At 37.0% G+C, this 23,092-nt stretch overlaps 1 protein-coding gene across 1 annotated transcript in view; it reads right to left on the bottom strand.

The window, feature by feature from the left end:
• Positions 1 to 23,092, bottom strand: part of reln (reelin) — a 447,239-nt gene that overhangs the window by 298,928 nt on the left and 125,219 nt on the right. The window contains exons 5-10 of the mRNA XM_047822245.1: positions 16,441 to 16,473; positions 16,245 to 16,323; positions 16,077 to 16,173; positions 3,620 to 3,671; positions 2,920 to 3,016; positions 2,353 to 2,593 (exon numbers count right to left, since the gene is read on the bottom strand). Coding sequence (XP_047678201.1) covers positions 2,353 to 2,593; positions 2,920 to 3,016; positions 3,620 to 3,671; positions 16,077 to 16,173; positions 16,245 to 16,323; positions 16,441 to 16,473 — 599 coding nt within the window. The remainder of the gene's footprint in view (positions 1 to 2,352; positions 2,594 to 2,919; positions 3,017 to 3,619; positions 3,672 to 16,076; positions 16,174 to 16,244; positions 16,324 to 16,440; positions 16,474 to 23,092) is intronic.

A 23,092-nucleotide genomic window follows, 5' to 3' on the forward strand; every position in this document is an offset into this window, starting at 1 on the left:
GAAAAGGGTTGTGCGAACTGCCAGCCACATTGTTGGAGGTGAGCTTCCCTCCCTCCAGGACATCTACAACAGGCGGTGTATAAGGAAAGCTCGGAGGATCACTAATGACTCCAGCCACCCGTCCCACAGTCTGCTCTTTCTGCTTCCCTCAGGAAGACGTCTACGCAGCATCCGATATCGCACTAGTCGACTGAGGGATAGCTTTTTCCCTCAGGCCATCAGACTAATTAACAGCCATAACTAACACAGCACACAGCATACTTCCACAATATTCAACAGTTCAACACTGGACTATACACACACACGCACACTGCATTCGTACTGCATCAATACACACGGGACTATACACACACACAATGCATTTAATTTAAAATAACAATCTATCTGACAATAAGCTATCGGTACCACAGGACATTTCTGTATCTGTACAGTCTGTTGCACCTTACATGATACATATATATTACATGTATATAATACTTATAGTTTTATATATATATATATATATATATATATATATATATATATATATATATATATATATATATTTATATATATATCTATATTTATATTTATACTTATACATACATATATGTATGGGTATATATATATATATATATATATATATATATATATATATATATATATATATATATATATATATATATGTCTAGTAGCACACTGTGTGTACTGACTATGTATGAGCACATTGCATCCTTTCCACATTTTCCGCATTTGCACATTTCAAATGGTACTGAGCTTTTTGAAAATTTTTTGTAACCTGTTTGTAAATTGTTCTATTTATGTACTATTCTGCAATTTCTGGAGCTCGATGTGACAATAAAGGTGACTTGACTTGACACTTCAAATTGAGCATAGGTGCATCCTGTTTCTAATGATCATCCTTGAGATGATTTGGAAGAGACACACCTGTCTATATAAGGTCCTACAGTTACCGGTGCATGTCAGGGCACAAACCAAGCCATGGAATTCAAGGAATTGCCCAGAAGAACGTTCCAGAAGAACAATCATTTATCCAACACTTTTGCAATCAGGCCTGTATGGTAGGGTGGCCAGACAGGAGCCACTGCTGAGTAAAAGACACATGATGGCCTGCCTGGAGTTTGTTAAAAGTCACCTGAAGGACTCTCAGACTATGAGAAACATTTCTGGTCTGATGAAACAAGTATTAATCTCTTTGGCCTGAATAGCAAGCATCATGTCTTGAGGAAACCAGGCACTGCTCATCACATGGCCAATACCATCCTTACAGTAAAGGATGTTGGTGGCAGCGTAATGCTTTGGGGATGTTTTTCAGCAATAAGAAGTGGGAGCCTAGTCAAAATGGAGGGAAAGATGAATACAGCAATGTACAGACACATCCTTGATGAAAACCTGCTCCAGAGTGCTCTGGAACTCAGCCTGGGAAAATGGTTCATTAAAGGTTATCAGCCAAGATAACAAAGGAGTGGCTATGGGACAAGCCTGTGAAAGTTTTTGAGTGACACAGGCAGGGCCCAGACTTAAACCAGATTGAACATCCAGGAGGGATGTGGTAGAATAGTGGTTAATTTGTTGGACTACTGAGTTTGAATCCCAGGTCCACCAAGCTGCCACTGCTGGGCCCCTAAGCAAGGCCCTTAACCGTCAATTGCTCAGTTGTATACATTGAAATAAATTGTAAATGTCTTTGCATAAGGGTGTCTGCTACATGGCTTTGCACTCATGCTCCTCATTCAGCATGATGGATCTTGAGTTGTCCTGCAAAGAAGAATGGGATAAACTGTCCAAAAATAGATGTGCCATTTGCACATAAAGGTGATATAAATAAAGGTGCATTTGCTTTCTTATTTTTGATAAATTTCTAAAGATTTCAAACAAATTCATTTCATGTTGTAATTATTCAATTATTATTATAATACTGATGGTAGAATTTTGCGAAAAATAATGAATTTAGCCTGTTTTTGGAAAAATGCTTTTACATAACAAATAAATGGACAATCTCCCTCTAAAGTTCTTATCACTCCTTGCTCTCCACCTTGCTCCCTCAAAGCTACCAGCACTGCTTGACTGTCCCAGCAGCTCTCCGGGTAAGAGGTAAGTATTGGGCAGAGACTAACAGCTGAGTCACTGGCTATCTTCAAACAACGGGTGAATACTTTTCGGATGCGCTATATGGTGGCTGTATTTGAAATGAAAATATCTCACATGATTGAATTAATGATCTAAATAACAATCGCTGGGAATGTGGGAGCAAGTAAGTCACTAAAACAAATAGCGTAGACATACCCAAGAAACATGTTTAAGAACCACTTCTCTACATTCACAAACCCTTCAAAACTATTTCTATGTAACCTTTATAATTGCTCCAGGGAAAAATATCCAGTTGGCAGTATCAGGAGGATCAAGGTTATCCTCCAGTAGTGTGGGTCTGTCATCCATGTTGGCCAGCAGTATGTTATCCAATCCCCAGCAAGATTCATAGCCATTAGGCCCCAATGCAGCCTCCTGGGACCACCTCAGGTGCACAGCCTCTTCCTTGAAACTTGGTGGTACTGTAAGTAGATGTACTACTGTGCTGCTATTTGTGGGAGCTCTAGAAATGAGAGAGTTTGAAAGATACTTTATTTGATTAGCATTAAATACAAACTTGAACTAATGTTTTTCAAATAATCTTTGATGAACTTTATTAGATTTGTTGAGTGTTACAAAATGAAAGTTATATTTACCATATATTTATTATACTTTACATTATATATTAAAAGTTAGTACATTTCCAGTACAGAAAAAAAGATTACCTCAGCTGACAGAAAAAAACATCTCAAACAACTCAAGGAAAAAAAATGCATTACAGCAGATTAACTAATAGATCTAAGGGGTTACTAGGGATGGATGTTTGTGTAAAGAGGATTATTGAGAAACCTGATCTTCTCCAAGGTGGTCCAGACACTTGAATTTCTCAGTCTATAGGAGACAGTTATGCTGGGATCGGAATAACTAAAACGGCAGGATCCAGAACCTAACCAAAGAAACAAACAAACAAGTTAATTAACATGTGCCAAAATATTTAACTAAGAAGAGGACAAGAACACTCATAACTGACTAACTGAATAGTTTTTGTATTAGCATCAAGAGAAGCTGCATGCCATAGAATATTTTCCTCTTATTATTTTCATCTCCTTGAATAGGATGGTTGCAATCCATTGGTATTCTGAGTACTCTGCCTTCCCCACTCATTCTGGCCATGAAAAATTTATGTCCTCAACACTGCCATGCTACAGAAATCAATGGTTGAACCTTAGTTGCTTTAGGGTATGCGGTACATGAGGAAAATTCTGAGGCAGACTCGTTGTGACATTTTACTTTATTTTTATAAAAATTAGCTTTTATGAAAGATGACTAAGGATATAACTGAGGAAAAATGGAAAAAATTAATTAGAGCTGGAGACAAAAACATGGATTATTTTAAATAATGAAGAGATATCCATGAAAATTATAATAATTGGGGTGATTCTAGCATGTAATTCATGCTGAATATGACCCATATTTAAATCAAAAGTGAAATGTATTTAACATACATACATTAGTAATGTGTTGAGTTTTGATATAATTTATTACTTACCCAGTGAAAAATGAAGTACTGAAGCAGTGCTTGTATTAAGAGCCACTGTTATCTAAATCAACAATAGAACATATATCAAACTTCACATTTTTCTATGCAATGATCAAATGCATTGTCTTACTTGTATGTGTTCTATTTGTCTTTATGCAGCCTAGTGTACATGTTAATGTTAAGTGTGCAAATTAATATTTGGTCACATCAGTGTCAAAATCAGGATCTTATTATGACACCCAAGAATAATTGTGGCCTACACACATACCCTCCATGAATTACAGTTACCAATGCACACATTCATTTTCACATTGTTACACACCTGAACACTGTTACACATACTATATACTGTAAACTGTTTAGGCTCAGTTAGTGTGAAGGATCCCTCAGTATAGATTGTTCTGGCATACAGAGGCTTACAGTTTACAGTCTTATTTCCTGTTTTTCTGATGCTTGTCCTATTTAAGGCCCTTGCCTGTTCTCAGAATTATGACTTTGCCTACTGTTTTGGAGTTGGTCTGGAAATTCTAAAATAAAATATTTTAGTATTTTATAATTTAAGATCTAAATATCAGAGGATGCAAAATTAGGTTTTTGGCATTATTCAAATTATCAAAAAATCCACTCAGAAATGTATTTGTATTGTAATTTATCTGAAGTCAATGAATTGATCCCATGAGGTAAATTCTTATTGTTATAACAGCTTAGTCAACAAGATACAACATGCAAACACATACAGAATATTAAATTTAATACAAATTATTATTACTGCAGAGCTGTAGCAGTGACAACGGACCAATCAGAGCTGCTGCTGGTACCACTCACCCTCCAGCAGAAGAGGAAAGAGCTGAGTTAGGCCACAGGAATGTAACATTGTCTACTAAGCCAGAGATAATTAATATTTTTGCTGTTTCTCTCTTGGAGAAAGCCCTTAAAGTGTACAAACCTAACCAGGATGGGAACCAACATTCGGATGCCAGGTACACATGTCAGAGAAAGAACCCATTCTTATGGTTCAGCCAACTTTCACTGATGGAGCTACTGGGTGGGAAACAATCCCTGTGGGACAATGGCCTACCAGGTGGCAATGAACCACTTCCTGTACACCCTGCCCACCGAGGAGCAGCCCTGGCCACCATGAAAATCGGCAGGGGAGAGTGGCGGGGAGAGCTATGTGGAGAGCTACCACCACCCACTCTTCTGCCACCAAGGACAGTTATAATAATAATAATAATAATGCATTTTATTTCATGGCACCTTTCAGAACACCCAAGGTCACCTTACAAGCAGTATACAGGTCACTGCATAAGACAAAACACATATACAACAAACAGCATATACATATAAAGTGAATATAAGTCTCAATAAAACATGTTATAAGAAAGCCTGTATAAAAAGATAAGTCTTAAGACTCATTTTAAAAGTCAACAAGCATTCGCTATTGCGAACATTGAGGGGAAGAGAATTCCATAGGTGGGAGGCAACATAACTAAAAGATCTGGCACCCATAGTAGTTTAATCTGCGGTACCACAAGAGAAATTGAAGATGAAGATCTGAGTGCACATGAAGGAGTGTAAACCTGGAGAAGTTGAGTAAGGTATTGTGGTGCAAGATTATGAAGTGGCTTATACGTGAGTAGCAAGATTTTGAATTGAACTCTAATTTGGAGGGAATACCTGTAAGAAGAGCATTGCAGTTGTTGTGAAAATATTTGACTTAAGAATGCTCCCAGAAGTAAAAGCATAATGCCTTAGGAATCTTACAATAGGTGTCATAAGACATAAGGGAATAGGCCCCAGTTGTTATAATAGTTTTAAGGTAATATACGACTAATATATGAATAACCACACATAAGTCAGAAGGTAAAGAAGAAAAGAAGAGTTTATTGTAATAAGGGAATTTAGTAAAATAAAGAGACCAGGAGCTATCAGGCCTAGGAGAAGTAGGGGTGTAATCTGGGGATCCAGGCCTCGGGGAAGGAGAAGAAGGAATATAGGCAGGAGATCCAGGCTCAGAATTAGAGGGTGAAGATGCCAAAATGAGAGAGAGAGGCAGATATAGGCAAAAGGAGGAGATGAGGGACGAGGAGGAGAAGCAGGAGTTCCGTGTTCAGGGCAGCAGGGTTCAGCATGAGGACAGCCTTCAGTTTGAGTTCTCTGGTCCACAAGGTCAGCCAAAGGAGTTTGGGTGGAGGAAGTGCGAGTCAGAGGCTTCTTCACAATATGGGAGAGCATGAAAGGAATCTCAGGAAGTTCAGGGGAACAAAGGTGTTCTAGGAATGTAGAGAGCTCATGGGTGATATGACACAGATGAAAGCAACGAACAGGAACAGGAACAGGCCTCTTATAGGGAGAAGGGCGAGAGATCCAGATGGTATGACCTGGATGAATTGGCTGACCCTGAGGTTGAGGATCTAATGGGAAAAGAGAGTAACATTTAGCAGAAATAGAGGAACTAAAGCTTAAAGTATGCATGAGCAAGCCCAGTCTGGGAAATGACAGACTGAGATCACAACAAGTTCACAAGTTCGGCAAGTTTATGGAGTCAACATAGAACTCCACTTATATATACAAAGAAACATTATAGCAGCAGAAGCTTAGCAACAATAGCAATACAGTATAATCAATATAAGTAAGAACTTTCATAATACGTCAAACTCATGAAGTTAACATATACTCTGTAGAAATCATACATGGTAGAAAATAGTAAGAAAAAAATGAGAAAACTTACTCATTGTGGCTGAAAAGAGGATTAATCCATGACATGTCTGTCATGAAAGACGGTGACAAAAGTGACAAGAACAAGGAAGTAAGGCTCTCTTGAGCACATTTTTTTAATAACAATGACGAAAAAGGTCAGAAATAATAGGAAATCAAATAGGTAGGAAAATCCATATATGGGCATATGAGTAAGGGTCGGCTTTGATTCTGGGAAATAAGGGGAAATCAGAAGACAGGATGTTAGGACACTCAAAAATCGTATGAAGTAATTCTGGAAAATAAGAAGAATTCAGAGAAGTCATGTAAATGATTAGGCAGGGCTTCAAGTACCACTTTGAGAAATAATGGGAAATTGCCTGAGAGTATGTAAATTAAAGAGGAGGCGCCTAGAGGCACCAGGGTATATATTGGGGGAATTTCTTGGGGAAGTTAGAACTTTTTGGGTTGCATGCAGATGCTCCTTTGGGTTTTCTATCTGATTGCTTTTGACTTAGAGATTTTTCCTTGAGCTCAATGGAATTGTTGGCTGAGTGACTACAATAAAGAAGTTTGCTCATTCCCATCCAGGTCTAAGGAGTCTTCTCAATGCTTTATTTGCATTAATTATAGTGTTATCATTTAAGTTTACTTAAATAGCTAGTATTTGACCAAAAAGCCTATAAGTACAATTCACCCTGTGATATGTCCACTTGGAGGCGAGCTCTAAGTTCCGACACAGTAGTCTATATGTGAGGTGACTAGTGCGTGAATGAGAACTGCAGTATTATTATTTGAAAGAAAGGGACGGAGACGATTATATGTTGCGCAAATGGAAATATGCAATCCGTGTGATATCATTAATTTGAGCTTTAAAAGATAGTGTGCTATCCATGATGACACCCAAACTTTTAACCTGAGAGGCAGGACAGATTGCAGTATTGTCAATATGTAAAATGAAACAATTAGATTTAGACACAACAGATCTAGTGCCAACAAGCAGAACCTCAGTTTTTGTTGCCATTTACCTTCAAAAAGTTCGCTGAGAGCCAGTCTTTAATTTCAGCTAAACAGCTTGACAAAAAGATGGTGGAGGAAAAGAACCGGTGGGTTTGGCAGACAGGTAGAGTTGGGTGTCATCTGCATAGCAGTGAAAATTAATACCATATTTCCTTAAAATATCACCAAGAGGAAGCATATATATATATAATGAAAAGAAGTGGGCCCAAGACATAACCCTGGGGAACACCAGTGGTGACTGTAGATGTTCTTGAACTAAAACCTTTTAATTGAATACTCTGACTGCGTCCAGATAGCTATGACCTAAACCAAGACAGAACAGTGCCAGTAATACCAATAGAAACTAATCTGTCAATAAGTATGTTATGTGAGACAGTATCAAAGGCAGCGCTCAAGTCTAGAAGGACAAGTATAGTTAAAAGCTCAGAGTCAGCTGCCAACAGTAGATCATTGGTTATTATACAAGAGCAGTCTCAGTGCTGTGCTGGGGACAAAAACCAGATTGGAATGTTTCATACAAGTTATTGTTGGACAGATGTTCATGAATTTGAGTTGCAATACAATTTTCAACTACCTTAGAGATAAATGGTAAATTTGAAATAGGACAAAATTTTTCAAAATTGAATGGATAATCATTGTGAAGGGTACCAGTAGGTAATTGCCGATGCAATTTTTCAACCTTAGAAATAAAAAAAAGTCAAAAAGCGATCACATAGGTCAGTAGAATACATATCAGATGGCAAATCAGGTGGTTTCAGAATATTGTTTACCACCAAGAAAAGAGACCTAGAGTTCCCATTGCTAACTCCAATTATGTTGGAGTAGTAATCGGATTTAGCTTTAGTCAGTGCATTTTTATAATTTTGAATATGTTCAGCATTTCTTTATGGACAGTAAGGCCAGAGTCTCAAGTCTGATTTAAAATAAGTCAGTAATTTGTTCATTCCTATACAAATAACAATAAATTGAATAACATGGTTTAGGCTTGTTATGCACAAATTTACAGAACATCGATCAATACAGAACACAGCAGTGTCTTAATGAAATTAAAATTAGCCAGTATTTGTGCACTTGTATATGTACAAAATGAATGCAATACAGAAGGCAATGCAAATAAATGATTTTAGAGATATTTCTATAAATATCTCTAAAATAAATGATTATAGTAACTTAATAAAATATCTTAATGTCAATTATGTTATGCCTAACTTGAACTGTGATTTCCTTTATATTTTACATTGCTATTATTTGAGTAAATGTAGGCAACATATAATAATAATAAGAAGAAGAACAAATGTTAATTTAAAAAATCCCATAGCCAACGGTGTTTCATACGCCTTTATAATTATATTTTATTGTGGATGTTTTTTCACAATTCTGATGTAATGTGAAGAAAAATAAAAAATCTAAAATTTTTAAATGTAAATTAATAATATAAACATATTACACAATCTTAAAAAAACTTTGAGTGTCTGGTGGATATTCTGTGAAGCAAAACACATAGAGGTGATTGCTAAGATAGCCCCCCCAAACAGAAGTGCAGAATGCTGCGGGAAACCGTGGCACTAATTGCCGAATGTCATCATTGAAAGTGAATCATTGTCACATTTTCATCTGAATTGACACATTTAACATTTAATTCAAATACTATGTCGCTGAAACTGTAAGGTCAACCCTCAAGTAGCTAAACTCTCAAGATACCATACAGAACTGCAATGTTTAATGTTGCTGCCTTTTATAATTGGTGACAGAGTGGCCCAGATTACTATTGATAGAGGTTGAGAGAATATACCTGTCATTTCCTTGCCACTTTCCCACTTTGGCCAAAGAGGGGGGGTTACCAGTAGATGAGGGGCTGCTGCCATTCATTGCCCCTTAATTGCATACAGACACCCTTGACTGCATTACAGACACCCTTGTCTTAATCAATATTCTTTTTTTCTGATCATTTTGGTAAATTCAAATAAAAATGATAGTTTTCTGGAAATCAAGGTAGCTTCATAGTTTGGAGTACTTGAATGGTTGAACCATTGGAGTCACCCATCACTGTGACTCTAGATGGAAATGTTCTTTCTGATATTACACAACACACCACTCCACGAGTGCTGGTTCTCTTTGGAAATCATTGCATGTACATTTCGCTAAACCTAATATCCTATCTTCTTGCTGGGGCATTCATGGCAGTGAAAATAATAAACTACAGTCCCACCATTCCTTCTGCCTGTAGTCTACCCTTCAATTTTTCAAAGGATGCCAATCTCCACATCTGACCTGTCTACTGGTTCAAGGTCAACTTTGTCACCTTCTTGGGCTACACACTTGAGAGAAGACAGTTCAAGTGCAAGCCTGGTAAGATACAGGCAGTTGGACAGTGACCCAAACTGATCAGCTGAGCTTTGCTAATTTTTATTAATATTTCATCAGAAATTTTATTCATGTGGCAACACTTTTCACCAGATTCTCCTCGTCATTCCTTCATTCTGACACCTGAAGAACCATTCACCTCAGCCCTGTGTTGATCCAGCAAGATCCTTCTCCATCTCAGCATTCAGCTGCAGACCAAAAATGTTTTTTCATTGTACTTTTTTATTTATTGTCTTAAATAAAATTCCGGCAGCTGCCAAATCTTGTTTAAAAGCAAATGACTAGAAAGAAATATTTTTTATTTCTATATCTCTATAGAAATAAAATTTCTACAAAAAAATCATATAGTGCATTTATTTTCAGAAGTGTTCTCAAGCCGTGTGTGGCATGAGAGTGAATCCCCAAGCCACTCCAAAGGCACTGTTGCAGCCCCTTACATTAAATTTGATCCCTTTCAGAAGAATTGGTTGGGACCTTGTTAAGCTATTAAATTAGACTGCACAATGGCATTGCTTTGTGTTGGTTATAGTGGACTACACAATGCAATTTCCAGAAGCAGTGTCTCAAAGCTGCTGCAAAGGCACATGTCCATGTTATATCCTGAATCAGGATAACAAAAGAGAATTTGGTAGGTCAGCAGCTAGACATGGTGGAAATATTTCAAACTGCAGGGCAAGAGAGCTGCTTGAACTATAGAACCATTCCCTGATCAAGCCATTAGCTTTCAATGAGTTCAATTTGAACTCAGACTTCTGAAGACAGACAAAGGTTTTTGCATAACAGAAAAATGATCCAAGCAGCCCAGGTGGGAGCAGGGTACAGCCTTGTAAGTATGGTGAATGTTCATGTAAACAAGGTGTAAAATGTTTGTTCTATGGATTGTAAAATCAATATGCTGATAACTAAACATCCCTGGTGAAAAATCCAGCATAAACCAGCATGAATTCCATGCTGGTCCAGGCTATTTTTTTACTATTTCATGCTGGTAGAGTGCTGGTATAATGATGATCAGTGCTGGTATAATGCTGGTATAGTGCTGGTATAGATGGGTGGCCAGCATAGTCATGGTGTTATCAAGCAAAACGGGTTGTAGCCGGTTAACCAGTATGATCTTTCTGGAATGAGCTTTATGGGAACAACCTTTATTACAACACAACATTAAAACACAATATATTGGAATAAATTTAATTATTAGTGTGTTATATCTTTTGCTCCCTCTTTTGAATATAGTAATACCAACAAATGTTGACTTCCCAGGCTCCATGAGGGAAGCAGCATACAAATCACACAGAATGGTTTTTGAAATATATATATATATATAATATTTATATTTATTATATATATTTATATTTATATTAATATACTTATTAATTGAGACAAATGGATTATATATATATATATATATATATATACGTATATATATATACGTATATATATATATATATATATATATATATATATATATATATATACGTATATATATATATACGTATATATATATATACGTATATATATATATATATACATATATATATATACGTATATATATATACGTATATATATATATATATATATATATATATATATATATATATATATATATATATATATATATATAAAATCCATTTGTCTCAATTAATAAGTAGTTATTTGTTTGTTTTTTTAGTAAAGCGGTAATGTGAAGAGATATTACCCAGCATCACCTATGCAACCTTTAAAGCAACTTTGTTCATGAAGGTAAATGTAGTTCCTGCACTTTCCAAATTGTTTTCGACTACATTATATATCTTACAGTGTTTATCGAAATTAGTATAAATGCACGTGTTCCAGATCATCATGTTTTTGCCACCATAATTAGGATTTTGTTTTGGGGTATATAAAAAGCTTCTGCTTCTGCTTCTACACGACGAATCTGCTGATCACTGGGAATCAGAATGTTTGCATAAGTGAGGTACCTGGATGACGGCTGCATGGCAGTTGTTTCAACTAGCGAAATAAAGGACTTTAACTATGACATGTTTGACCAAACTCAGATTTATTGGGTAGCTATGATGGAAGCAAGACTTCTTCAGGGCACAAATACTAATGCTTAAAGGTATGTAACTTAAGCAGTAGCTGTTTTATCATAACTCATTCACTGCACAATATAAACAAATGAGTGATATATAGTTTTGTTTCTTATTTTGTTTCGATAATTTTAGAGAAGACATAGAGCAGGAGTTGTCTAAAGGCAAACAACTCCGGGAAGCCTCTCTTAAAAAAACATGGTCATCCCCACCACATACTACTTGTTACTCGCTAAAAGAGAGAGCGGAAGCTAAGACCGAAAATGTGTGTAGTAAAGTTTATATTGTGTAACATTATTTGTGCACGTGTGTAAATTACAGTGTGATGGCAAATGTCATTGTCCAATAAATATTTTAAACATATACCCAGAATATCCAGAATGTTTTTTCTTTATTAAAAAGTGAATTGCAATTCTTTAGAAAATTGTCTTGGTCTTTATTTAACTATGAATATGCACTAAGAAATGTGATATGGACAGTAACAAATGGGTTTTGTTGTGGCCTTGTTGGGATTATACTAGCATCCAAAAGACAACATATGTTGACCAGCACACCAGCATCCAGGCTGGTCGGCCAGCACACCGGCAACCAGCACCTAATGCTGGACCAGCATACCACCATCCCAGGCTGGTCGGCCAGCACACCAGCAACCAGCACCTAATGCTGGACCAGAATACCACCAACCCAAGCTGGTCCCAGAATGCAAAACATACCTTATGCTGGACCTGCAATGCTGTTTTTTTTTTAGCAAGGTAAAGTCTAAAGAACTGGCATGATCATTGAAATAAACCATGAAATCTCACTTTGTTTGTTTATTTTCTTTAAATACATATAATTTAAACAGTTATATAGAACATTTTTTACTGACATAATACAGAACATCTTCTTTCAATAACTCAGTCAGCACCTAATGAAGATGACTTGTTCATTTCTTGATTTGAAGTTATGGATGGCAGTTATTTTTATTCTGTGGTTTATTTCATACAGTTTTTGTATATTATTCCCATTACCTTTAATTAATAATCATAGGGCAGAAGGTAATATTTCACAGTCAGATATTTCTAAGTTAATCAAATTTTCTCGATATATTTTGATTAAAATTTCAATAATGGGTGATGAATTAAATCTCCAGCTTATTATGATTGAAGAATGTGACAGTAGACAGTGGATGCTTACTAACATTTTGCATAATTATAATAAGTAGTGCTTGTACTAGGACCACATATGGGTAGAAGTAAGCTTTCTGATTACAGAGTGACTTTCGTTGGCCATTCTGTTTGATTGTTTGAACAGTAAAATACCTTTGTGCGATTAATGATTATCTGTAGATAAGAGGCTGACATTTTTTTGGGATTCCCGCGGGTCACGGGAATTCCACGAGAATCCCGTAGAATGGAAAACAAAATCACTATTAATCACCTGACTGGAATGGGACAGAAAAAATGTCAGTGGGAGTGTGCGGGACAGGGAATACACACATATACCTTTGATATAAATAAAAAATATAATCTGTTTGCTTTGGTATGTCTGGTTAAATGAATGAAAATAAATAAATAAATAAATAAATAAATAAATAAATAAATAAATAAATAACACGGGAGTGGGAGGGAATGGGAGTCATTCTTCTGGGATTGGGACTGGAAGATGGGATTTTCCCCTGTTTTTTTTTTTTGTTTTGTTTTTTGCTAGATTGGGTGCGGACGTGGATTTTTTTTTTTTGGGAGTGGGACGGGAAAGGTTTGAAAATTCACTCCGGTGTGACCCTCTACTGTAGATATCACTAGGGTAGCCTGTTTTCATCTCAGAAATATTGAAAGAAATATTGAAGAAATTTGATGACAGAACTGGGTGCAGAAATACTAGTTACCTCTATGATGGATTATTGTAATTGTTTTGACAGGAACAGCTTAGACTTCCCTGCCTGAAGTCTAAGGGGACATTTTGTCTTGTGCCATGTGCTAGCCTCACCCTATCCTTATCCGTTCCCACCTCTGCACACTTGTTCCTTGTGTTTTCAATAATTGCATTCCCTATTTATACCAGTTGTCTTATGTGTGTTTTTTGCGGAGTCCTTGTGTTTGTGGTTTGTTGTTGTTTCTGTGTTTTGTGTTTGCATGTTCCTAGTGTTTTCAGACCTTTGTTATTTTTCCTATTAAACCCCTTTTTAGTCTTTTGGGTCTGTATATTATCTGTTAAGACAGCTCTGTTACTAGTTCTGAAAGAAGGACTCAGCCAGACTCAGACCCACTGGGATAGCTATCTGTGGAGCTACTTTTTCTTTACTACTCTTTCTGGCCTTTTGGGATATTATTTCATTCATTCATTCATTCATTTTCTACCGCTTATTCGAACTTCTCGGGTCAAATATTAGAGTTTAGATAAAACAAATCTCAAAAAATATCATATGTAAAGGTGAGAAAGATTATATTGCATCAGAAATACTAAATGTTGAGTACCTTAATATAGTTATGTTTGTTGGTAGGTCCATTAAGTGGACAGAGATGATCAGGGGTGGGTTGCTTAGGAAATTACAGATTCACACCAGAAAGAGCTCATTTCCAAAAGGGCTTCATCATAAGGTAATATGTTAATATTTACAATGGCAAGAAAAAGTATGTAAACCTTTTGGAATGTGATCTGATCTTCATCTTAGTCAAGGGTTGACAAACAATTTGTCTAAAAATAATTACACAAAAAGAATTTGGTCTTTCATGTCTTTATTTAACACACTTATTCAGCAATCAAAATGGCAGTGGAAAAAGTAAGTGAACCCTTAGAATTCATAACTGGTTGACCATTCTGTTGATTCTGTTGTGGACTTTCTCCTTCTACACAGATTCAGCTGATGTACAGACATTCTCACATTATCTTGAAGGACTGTCTGATATACATGGGAATTAATTTCCCCCTCAATGATTGCAAGCTGGCCAGGCCCTGATGCAGCAAATAAGGCCCGAATCATGATGTTTCCACCATACTTTAATGTTGGGATGATGTTTTCATGATGATATGCCTTACACTTTCTACGCCAGATGTAAAGCTGTGGGTTTTTTCCGAATAATTCAATCTAAGTTTCATCAGTCCCCAAAAAAATTTGCCAATACAGCTGTGGAGTGTCAATGTGCTCTTTGTCAATTTCAGGCATGCAGCAATGTTCTTTTTGGTAAGCAGTGGCCTCCACCTTGTGTGTGTGTGAAGTTTGCATGTTCTCCCCGTGCCTCTGGGGTTTTCTCCGGGTACTCCGGTTTCCTCCCCTGGTCCAAAGACATGCATGGTAGGTTGATTGGCATCTCTGGATAATTGTCTGTAGTGTGTCAGTGTGTGTGAATGAGAGTGTGTGTGCCCTGCGATGGGTTGTCACTCCGTCCAGGGTGTATCCTGCCTTGATGCCCGATGATGCCTGAGATAGGCACAGGCTCCATGTGACCAGAGGTAGTCGGATAAGCGGTAGAAAATGAATGAATGTTTGTCAGTACCCTTTACTTAGATGAAGATCGGATCACATTTTATGACAAATTTATTCAGAAAACCATGAAATTCCAAAATTCTAAATAAATAACCTTGATTGTTAGTATGGAGTGGGAGCAGGACATCAAGGACCGTCACTAAAAAAAGGGTACTTGACCATGATTAACATTTAAAGACATGTGATCCAGCCATTTGGGAGACACTCATTTCTCATGCTCAACACTTAAAGTGAAACCCCATTTTAACCAAACTGGAAAAAACAGTATAATCTGCTTGGGCAGGATTTGTTCTGTGTTCTTGACTCCAATGAACCCAAAATATTTAATGTATTTTTTCACTGCTAAGCTGGAATAAACAACTTATTCACTAAGATCTTCACCCTCATAACTTTATTTCTTACAGTTGCTTCACTCCCACTTTGGAATTTTGACTGAAGACTGCTCCTTTGTCTCTGTGCTCACAATGTCCCTTACCCTCCTAACATGCAAAATTTCAGAGTTTAAGTTGTCATTGACTGGGAACAATTTGCATTTCACACTTTTTGATTTATGATTGTCCAATTAACTTTGAAAGGGGTACCACATATATAAAATGCCGAATTCCTACCCTCTTCACCCACCTTGGATGTAAAATCCTTCAAAATTAAGGTAGTAAATCTGCACTATCCTATTACATTTATTATCAAAATTAAACTATATAAATTGTACTCAAACTCAATATATTGTAATGCACAGATAAAATAACATTAACTCTGTCAATGCCTAAATATATATTGGTGTATGAAAGTATGTGTGAAATACATTTTCGTCATGATTCGATATGGTTTTGTGCATTTATTTATCTAGTCTTACCAGTTCTCTTTCCCCAAAAGGTTCACAGAAAGTGACTGCTTTACCATACAAGAGCACACCACACTGCTCCCCCACCACACAGTTACTACAGTTTGACCTAAGAAAGAACAAGAGAGAATTACCATCATTTTGAAGAACAAATGTATAGGTGGTCTACCATATACCCACCAGATTCTGCCATCTAGTGCTCCTTGTAGATTAGAGTCAAAATCATCACGAAGCACTGCATGGATTCCATGTATTTCAGCTGTGCAGGGGAAAATAGAAGATCATGTGTAACTGATCAAACATGATTAAACTGATGAGGAAATTAGAAAATTTCACTTAAACAATTTTGAGTATTTAGATTTATAATGCAGTTTACCTAAACTAGGCTGCAGTGGAGGTTCAGTTGGAGCTAAAAAAAAAAAAAAAAGAAGAAGAAGGTACAGTATTATAAGCCTCCAATCTCCAAAGTGCAACTTGTTTTCAGTTTGTAAAACAACGGCAATGGTACATCTACCACATCAATTTTTTTTTAATTATTATTATTTTAAAATGTATTTGTCTATGAGAAATTAAACAGAAGAAATTGGCAATAATAGCTCAGCCACAAATTGACCGACCATGAGACCTTACAAAGGCCCTTACAGAGGCCCAGAGACCTTTGGGACACCAAAGCCTGAAGCACATAGAATTAAAAAAAAATGCCTATGCTGATCAGTGACTAAAGAGTTACAAATTGTCTCTGAAAGCAGAATCAGCACATGAACTGTGCAATTCAGCATAGAAAAGTAAAATAAATGTAAATAACATTTGAAATTTGGTTGCATATATACTTTTTTCTTGATGCTTCTTCAAGCTTGCATTGAGGTTAAACCGATGAAAACATTAAAGCTAAGAAAAAAGGGCAAACACTGGGCATAGGCAATACAACAACCAGTCTTCTGACAACTAGACATTAAACAGGCTGCACACAGAAAACATCAACAACTGATCATAGAAACACTGTGAGTAAAAAACAAAACAATATTCAGAGATATTGCCAACGACATCCATAGGACAAATGGTGAAAATATAATAAAACGTAGTGGGCAGCAATGTCATGCAGTACAAGCCTAAAAAAAACATCATAAGGGTCATCTGCTTGATAAAATTATTGCAAGGAAGTTTAATGCAACCAAATATTAGATAGTATTTACTTTAGTATATTTTCCTAGGGGGGGCACAGTGGCTTAGTGGTTAGCACGTTTGCTTCACACCTCCAGGGTTGGAGGTTTGAATCCTGCCTCTGCCTTGTGTGTGTGGAGTTTGCATGTTCTCCCTGTGCCTCTGGGGTTTTCTCCGGGTACTCCGGTTTCCTCCCCTGGTCCAAAGACATGCATGGTAGGTTGATTGGCATCTCTGGAAAATTGTCTGTAGTGTGTGAGTGTGTGTGTGTGAATGAGAGTGTGCAGGGTGTATCCTGCCTTGATACCCGATGACGCCTGAGATAGGCACAGGCTCCACGTGACCCGAGGTAGTTCGGATAAGCGGTAGAAAATGAATGAATGAATGAATGTTTGTCAGTACCCTTTACTTGAAGATCAGATCATATTTTATGACGAATTTATTCAGAAAACCATGAAATTCCAAAAGGATCACATACCTTTTCTTGCCACTGTATATGTTACGTAACTCTAAATAAATAACCTTGATTGTTAGTATGGAGCGGGAGCAGGACATACTTGACCATGATTAACATTTAAAAACATGTGATCCAGCCATTTGGGAGACACTCAGTTCTCATGCTCAACACTTAAAGTGAAACCCCATTTTAACTAAAGTGGAAAAACAGCATAAACTGCTTGGGCAGGATTTGTCCTGTGCTCTTGACTCCATTAAACCAATGAATAATCCATAGTGTGTGCGTGAATGAGAGTGTGTGTGTGCCCTGCGATGGGTTGGCACTACGTCCAGGGTGTATCCTGCCTTGATGCTCAATGATGCCTGAGATATTTTCCTATGATTTATTGACTGGAGCAAGGGCCCAGGGAGCAAAACAATGTAACGGTCATTGAATATTTGTACCATCTCCGGCCATGCATAGACATTGCTCTATGGAAATCAAAATGAGCAATCAAAACATAAGTGTTGTAGCGTCTGGTACACGTCATTTAGATTTCATGTCAAAGGCACCCTAAACTTCGGCATCTACTCTTCAATCAACCGATGAGCAACCCAGTTTTACGATTTTATTGAGGGCTACATTCCACAGTGTCACACACAACTGGCTCCAGAATGCCTGGAGCCTACACAAAGACCAGATAACCCCATGCCACTTCTCTGATTGAACTCATAGGGGCCCTCAACCGGAACACACACACAACACAATGGGACATTCCTTTTACTAATAAAACAAGTAGATAAGGTACTCTAAGATTATTATTCTTATAACCCTGTTGTAATGTGTTTCTTCTGTTAAGGCTTCCCTGACTTAAAATTATTTGCTCCTTACTTTCCTGACAAGGGTGTATTTTATTCATGTGTCAGAACACAACACTGTAGTAACATCAGTTACACTTTGGTTACTGATCTGAGTATGTAATGTACCGCTGCCTTTATACCGTCATTACCCTTCATGTTTAGTATCCAAATTACCACAAAATTATCGGTTACTCATCTTTCAAACAATGGTGTATTTTATTTGAGCACGAAAGGCACCATACCGTCTTAATACACCTTGGATAAAACATCAGTCATCTAAAAGTTGTATAGCTAAACCATGCCCACAGACACCTGAAACAAAGGGAGTTTTCCCCCCGAAATCTCAGGCCATAGTTTTGGCCATCTCCCCAAAGATGGGTGGAGTTCGGGACCTTTAAATTGTCACAAACACCACCAATCCATGGTCAGACTTTCGGAAAAGCTAGGAGACGACTCCATCTTCCTTCAAAGAACTTCCAGCAAGCTTCACCTCCAAGAACAACAACTGCTCTGATCTTCAGGAGAACTTGGAAGAACGTCTGACCCCACCCTAACTGACTTTTCAGAGATTTCTCTGTTGCATCCGGACTCTTGTGTAGCAAGGCAATGCAGGTAACTGTTTCCTTTACCAACCAATTTAGATGCGTATTTTAAGTATGAACCTTGTATTGAGTCTTAAGGTGAATTTAAGTTTCCGGTGACGATTTCCCAGTTAGGGTGTGATTAATTTTGAAGTTTAAGCTTGCCATTCCTTTCCTTCCTTTCTCTACTTTCTTCTTTCTAGTCTCTTCCTCCCTTTCTCCAATTTTAATTTCTTTTGTGTATTTTTATTTTCATCTTTGTTTCTCTATTTCTTTTGTTTGTTTGTGTAGTTAGCTTTATGTTGTGTTTGTCTCATTCATTAAACGCCAGATATTTTCAGAGTATCGCTCACAAATGTAAGGTACCTGCAACATCTGGTCTGAACTACATGCTCTATTAAGTTAATTTATTTTACATTATGGTATAAAGTAAAAGGGAAGTGTGTCTTTCTCGGCCAGGAAAAGATACCGCCTTCATAGAATTAATAAAGGTTACACGGCCTGTTCGGCGTGGGTTAAAATATTTAGGAGTCACTATAACACATTATAATTACTTATAAATATTTACCTTGCTTTGGGGGCCAAAATCGCTACAGTGTTATAGCAACATTTTTTAAATGGCTGGAATCCCAAAGTCAAGTGGAAAGTTATTCTACATTGTCAAGGATAAGAAGCGAAACCATAGGGAGAAGTTATGTCACATGCCATTCATTGCAAGATGATTCCTGCTCAAAAATAAAGGAAAAAAATGATTGAAAGAATGAAAAGAACTTTCTTTATATAGGGCATTCAAATTTTATTTTATTTTTTGTAGTAAACACCAAGAACAACCAGGGCTTTATGCTTATCATGAAGCTTGTCAGAGACTGTATTAATTGTGGAGATATGCACCATTTTTCGAGGATCTATCCATACACACTTCACGGGAACAAACAATCACAAATTTACTGTTTACAAAATCAATCAGAAAAAAAATAGATTACCAAAATCAAATAATCTCTGAAGAAATTAGAACAATGTGCTGTTGTACCATTTACAACACAGTTTACAACTCTGCATTGATTTCCAGTGTCCAGTTTCTGCCTACTAAATCTGCTAGGTAGGGATTTGATTTCTAATATATAATTGCAGCTAAATGGAAGAAGTGATGGGTTCACTATTACAAATTGAGCCACCATGCTATGGTCTGCACATTGTTTACCCATCACTCACCCAAAGTCTAAAACTATTTTTGTAAGGTAAACTGGTTTCCTGGGAGTGACAGAAAGGATTTGCTATTTCATATTAATTTTGTTATGATTCTTTAATTGCTGGTATAGACATCTTAATTTCCTCAGCACTCTACAAAGTTTCTAATTCTACCCTTAATGTCTCTATAACCAAAAATCTTGGTGCATACAAAAATAACTCCATTGGTTGCGGTCCTGGAGCAAACAAATGAACATATAAGTAAAGGAGAATACAGTACTCACTAATGTCTGAAAACTATAAGCTTTCTCCTCATAACCAGAAACTGTCACTTGTTCTATTTTAATACTATTGATTTAATACCTTTTCCTTGCTGCAGTTCCCCCATGCTGCTGGGCAAAGAATGAGATTGATATGGAACAGATGAAGAGAGACTCATTGCTAATGGACGAACTGAGGTCCTGCTACAGTATCATCCTGTCTGCCCTTAACATACCCTGAGCTGGGAGGTACCGAAGTCTTCAGTGTTGTAGTGCTTCATGTAATCCCAATGTGCTGAAGTCTTTAGTGTTGTGGTGCTTCAATGCCACCATCTACTATATTATCTTGAATTTGTCAAATATAATCTTATATGAAATAGTGTATTTTGCAAAAGATGTGTTTGCATATTTAAGAAGTGATGGGAAATTTGATTGGGTGGGGCTAAAGCATTTTAAGCAAATTTACCCCAAGAGCAGACTGCAAAATGCTTAAGGAAGCCTCCAAAAACCCTAAAATATTATTAGGGGACCTATAGCAATCTTGCTACAGACCTAAAACATACCAGTACATCCAACATGGACTGGCTGAAAAGAAAAAAATGGAGAAATCTGGAATGGCCTTGTCAAAGTTCAGATATAAATCCTATTTAGATCCTATGGGTTGAATTGAAATGGACAGTACATGCAAAAAACCCTTCATCAGACAGCTAAAATAATTCTGCATTGAGTTGGGGTAACTTTTTTCCAGTCAATGGGAGCTGGTAGATGCCTACAAGAAATGAAATTACAGTCATGTGAAAAAGTGTTGGCCCCTTCTTGATTTTTTTTTTTGCACGTTTGTCACACTTTAATGTTTCGGATCATCAAACGAATTTAAATATTAGTCAAAAATAACAAGTAAACACAACATGCAGTTTTTAAATGAAGGTTTTTATTATTAAGGGAAAAAAAACTGTTTGCAGTTGGGCCACCCTTTTCAGCAAGAACTGTAATCAAGCATTTGTGATAACTTTCAATTATTCTGATATAGCACTGTGGAGTAATTTTGGTCTACTCATCTTTGCAAAATTGTTGTAATTTAGCCACATTGGAGGGTTTTTGAGCCTGAACCACCTTTTTAAGGTTATGCCACAGCATTTCAATAGGATTCAGGTCAGGACTTGACCAGGCCACTCCAAAGTCATCATTATGTTTTTCTTCAGCGATTTAGAGGTGGACTTGAGTGTTTTGGATCATTGTTCTGCTGCAGAACCAAAGTTTGCTTCAGATTGAGGTCACAAACAGATGGCCGCACATTGTCCTTCAGGATTTTTTGGTAGACAGGAGCTCTTCCAGGTCCTGAAGCAGCAAAACAGCCCCAGACCACCACACTACCAGCACCATATTTTACTGTTGGTATGATGTTCTTTTTCTGAAATGCAGTGTTAGTTTTACACCAGAAGTAAAGTGGGGGACACCTTCCAAATAGTTCAACACGTCTCATCAGTCCACAGAGTATTTTCTCAAAAGCCTTTGGGATCAAGATATTTTCTGGCAAATCTGAGATGAGCCTTTATGTTCATTTTGCTCAGCAGCGGTTTTTGTCTTGGAACCCTGCCATGTAGGCCATTATTGCTCATTGTCTTTCTTTATGGAGTAATGAACATTGACCTTAACTGAGGCCAGTGAGGCCTGCAGTTCTTTGGATGTTGTTGTGGGGTCTTTTGTGACATCTTGGATGAGTAGTCACTGCACTTTTGGGGTAATTTTGGTCAGCCACTGTTCCATGTTTTTGCCATTTGTGGATAATGGCTCTCACTGTGGTTTGCTGGAGTCAAGAAGTATGACACCACTCAGGAGAATACGTCACGAGTCTGTAAGCATATGCTACCTAGTGTTGCCCCTTGTGTCTGTGTGTGTGTGTATACACACTGGCAATTTAACTGTAAATTGTACTAATGTACATTTCAGAGTTATATAAAAAGGCTTTTTTAGGGAAGAAGAAATGGTTTAACAATGGTTTAACAGTTACCTTGTTCAAAAGTACTACCATAGCATTTTGTAGCACCATGCAATACACTCCGTAATATGCCTAATTGCACGGAGGTTCATCCTATAGCAAGATAATGACCCAAAAACATATCTCCAGGCTTTGTCAGAACTTTGTACAAAGAAAAAAACAGCAGGGTAGGTTTCATTCATGGAATTTAGGTAAATGGCCAGCAGTCTCCAGACTTAAACCTCGTTGTGCTGGTTTGGGATGAACTGGACAGAAGGGTGAAAGTAAACCAGTCTACCAAGTCAACAGATTTGTTTGAACTTCTGCAACAGTGTTGGGAAAAACTTTCCAAACAATATTTTATTTCTATTGTAGCAAGAATGCCACAAGTGTGTTAAGTTGTTATATCTGCAAAAAGATGGCTACTTTAAGAGTCATAAAATTTAACTAAAATAAAAAGTGAATGTTAATACATTTACATTTACAGCATTTGGCAGACGCCCTTATCCAGAGCGACGTACATAAGTGCTTAAATCTCTAACACTGAATACATTAATGCTGGTT

The sequence above is a fragment of the Tachysurus fulvidraco genome, chromosome 13 (assembly GCF_022655615.1).
Source record: "Tachysurus fulvidraco isolate hzauxx_2018 chromosome 13, HZAU_PFXX_2.0, whole genome shotgun sequence".
Classification (NCBI taxonomy): Eukaryota; Metazoa; Chordata; class Actinopteri; order Siluriformes; family Bagridae; genus Tachysurus; species Tachysurus fulvidraco.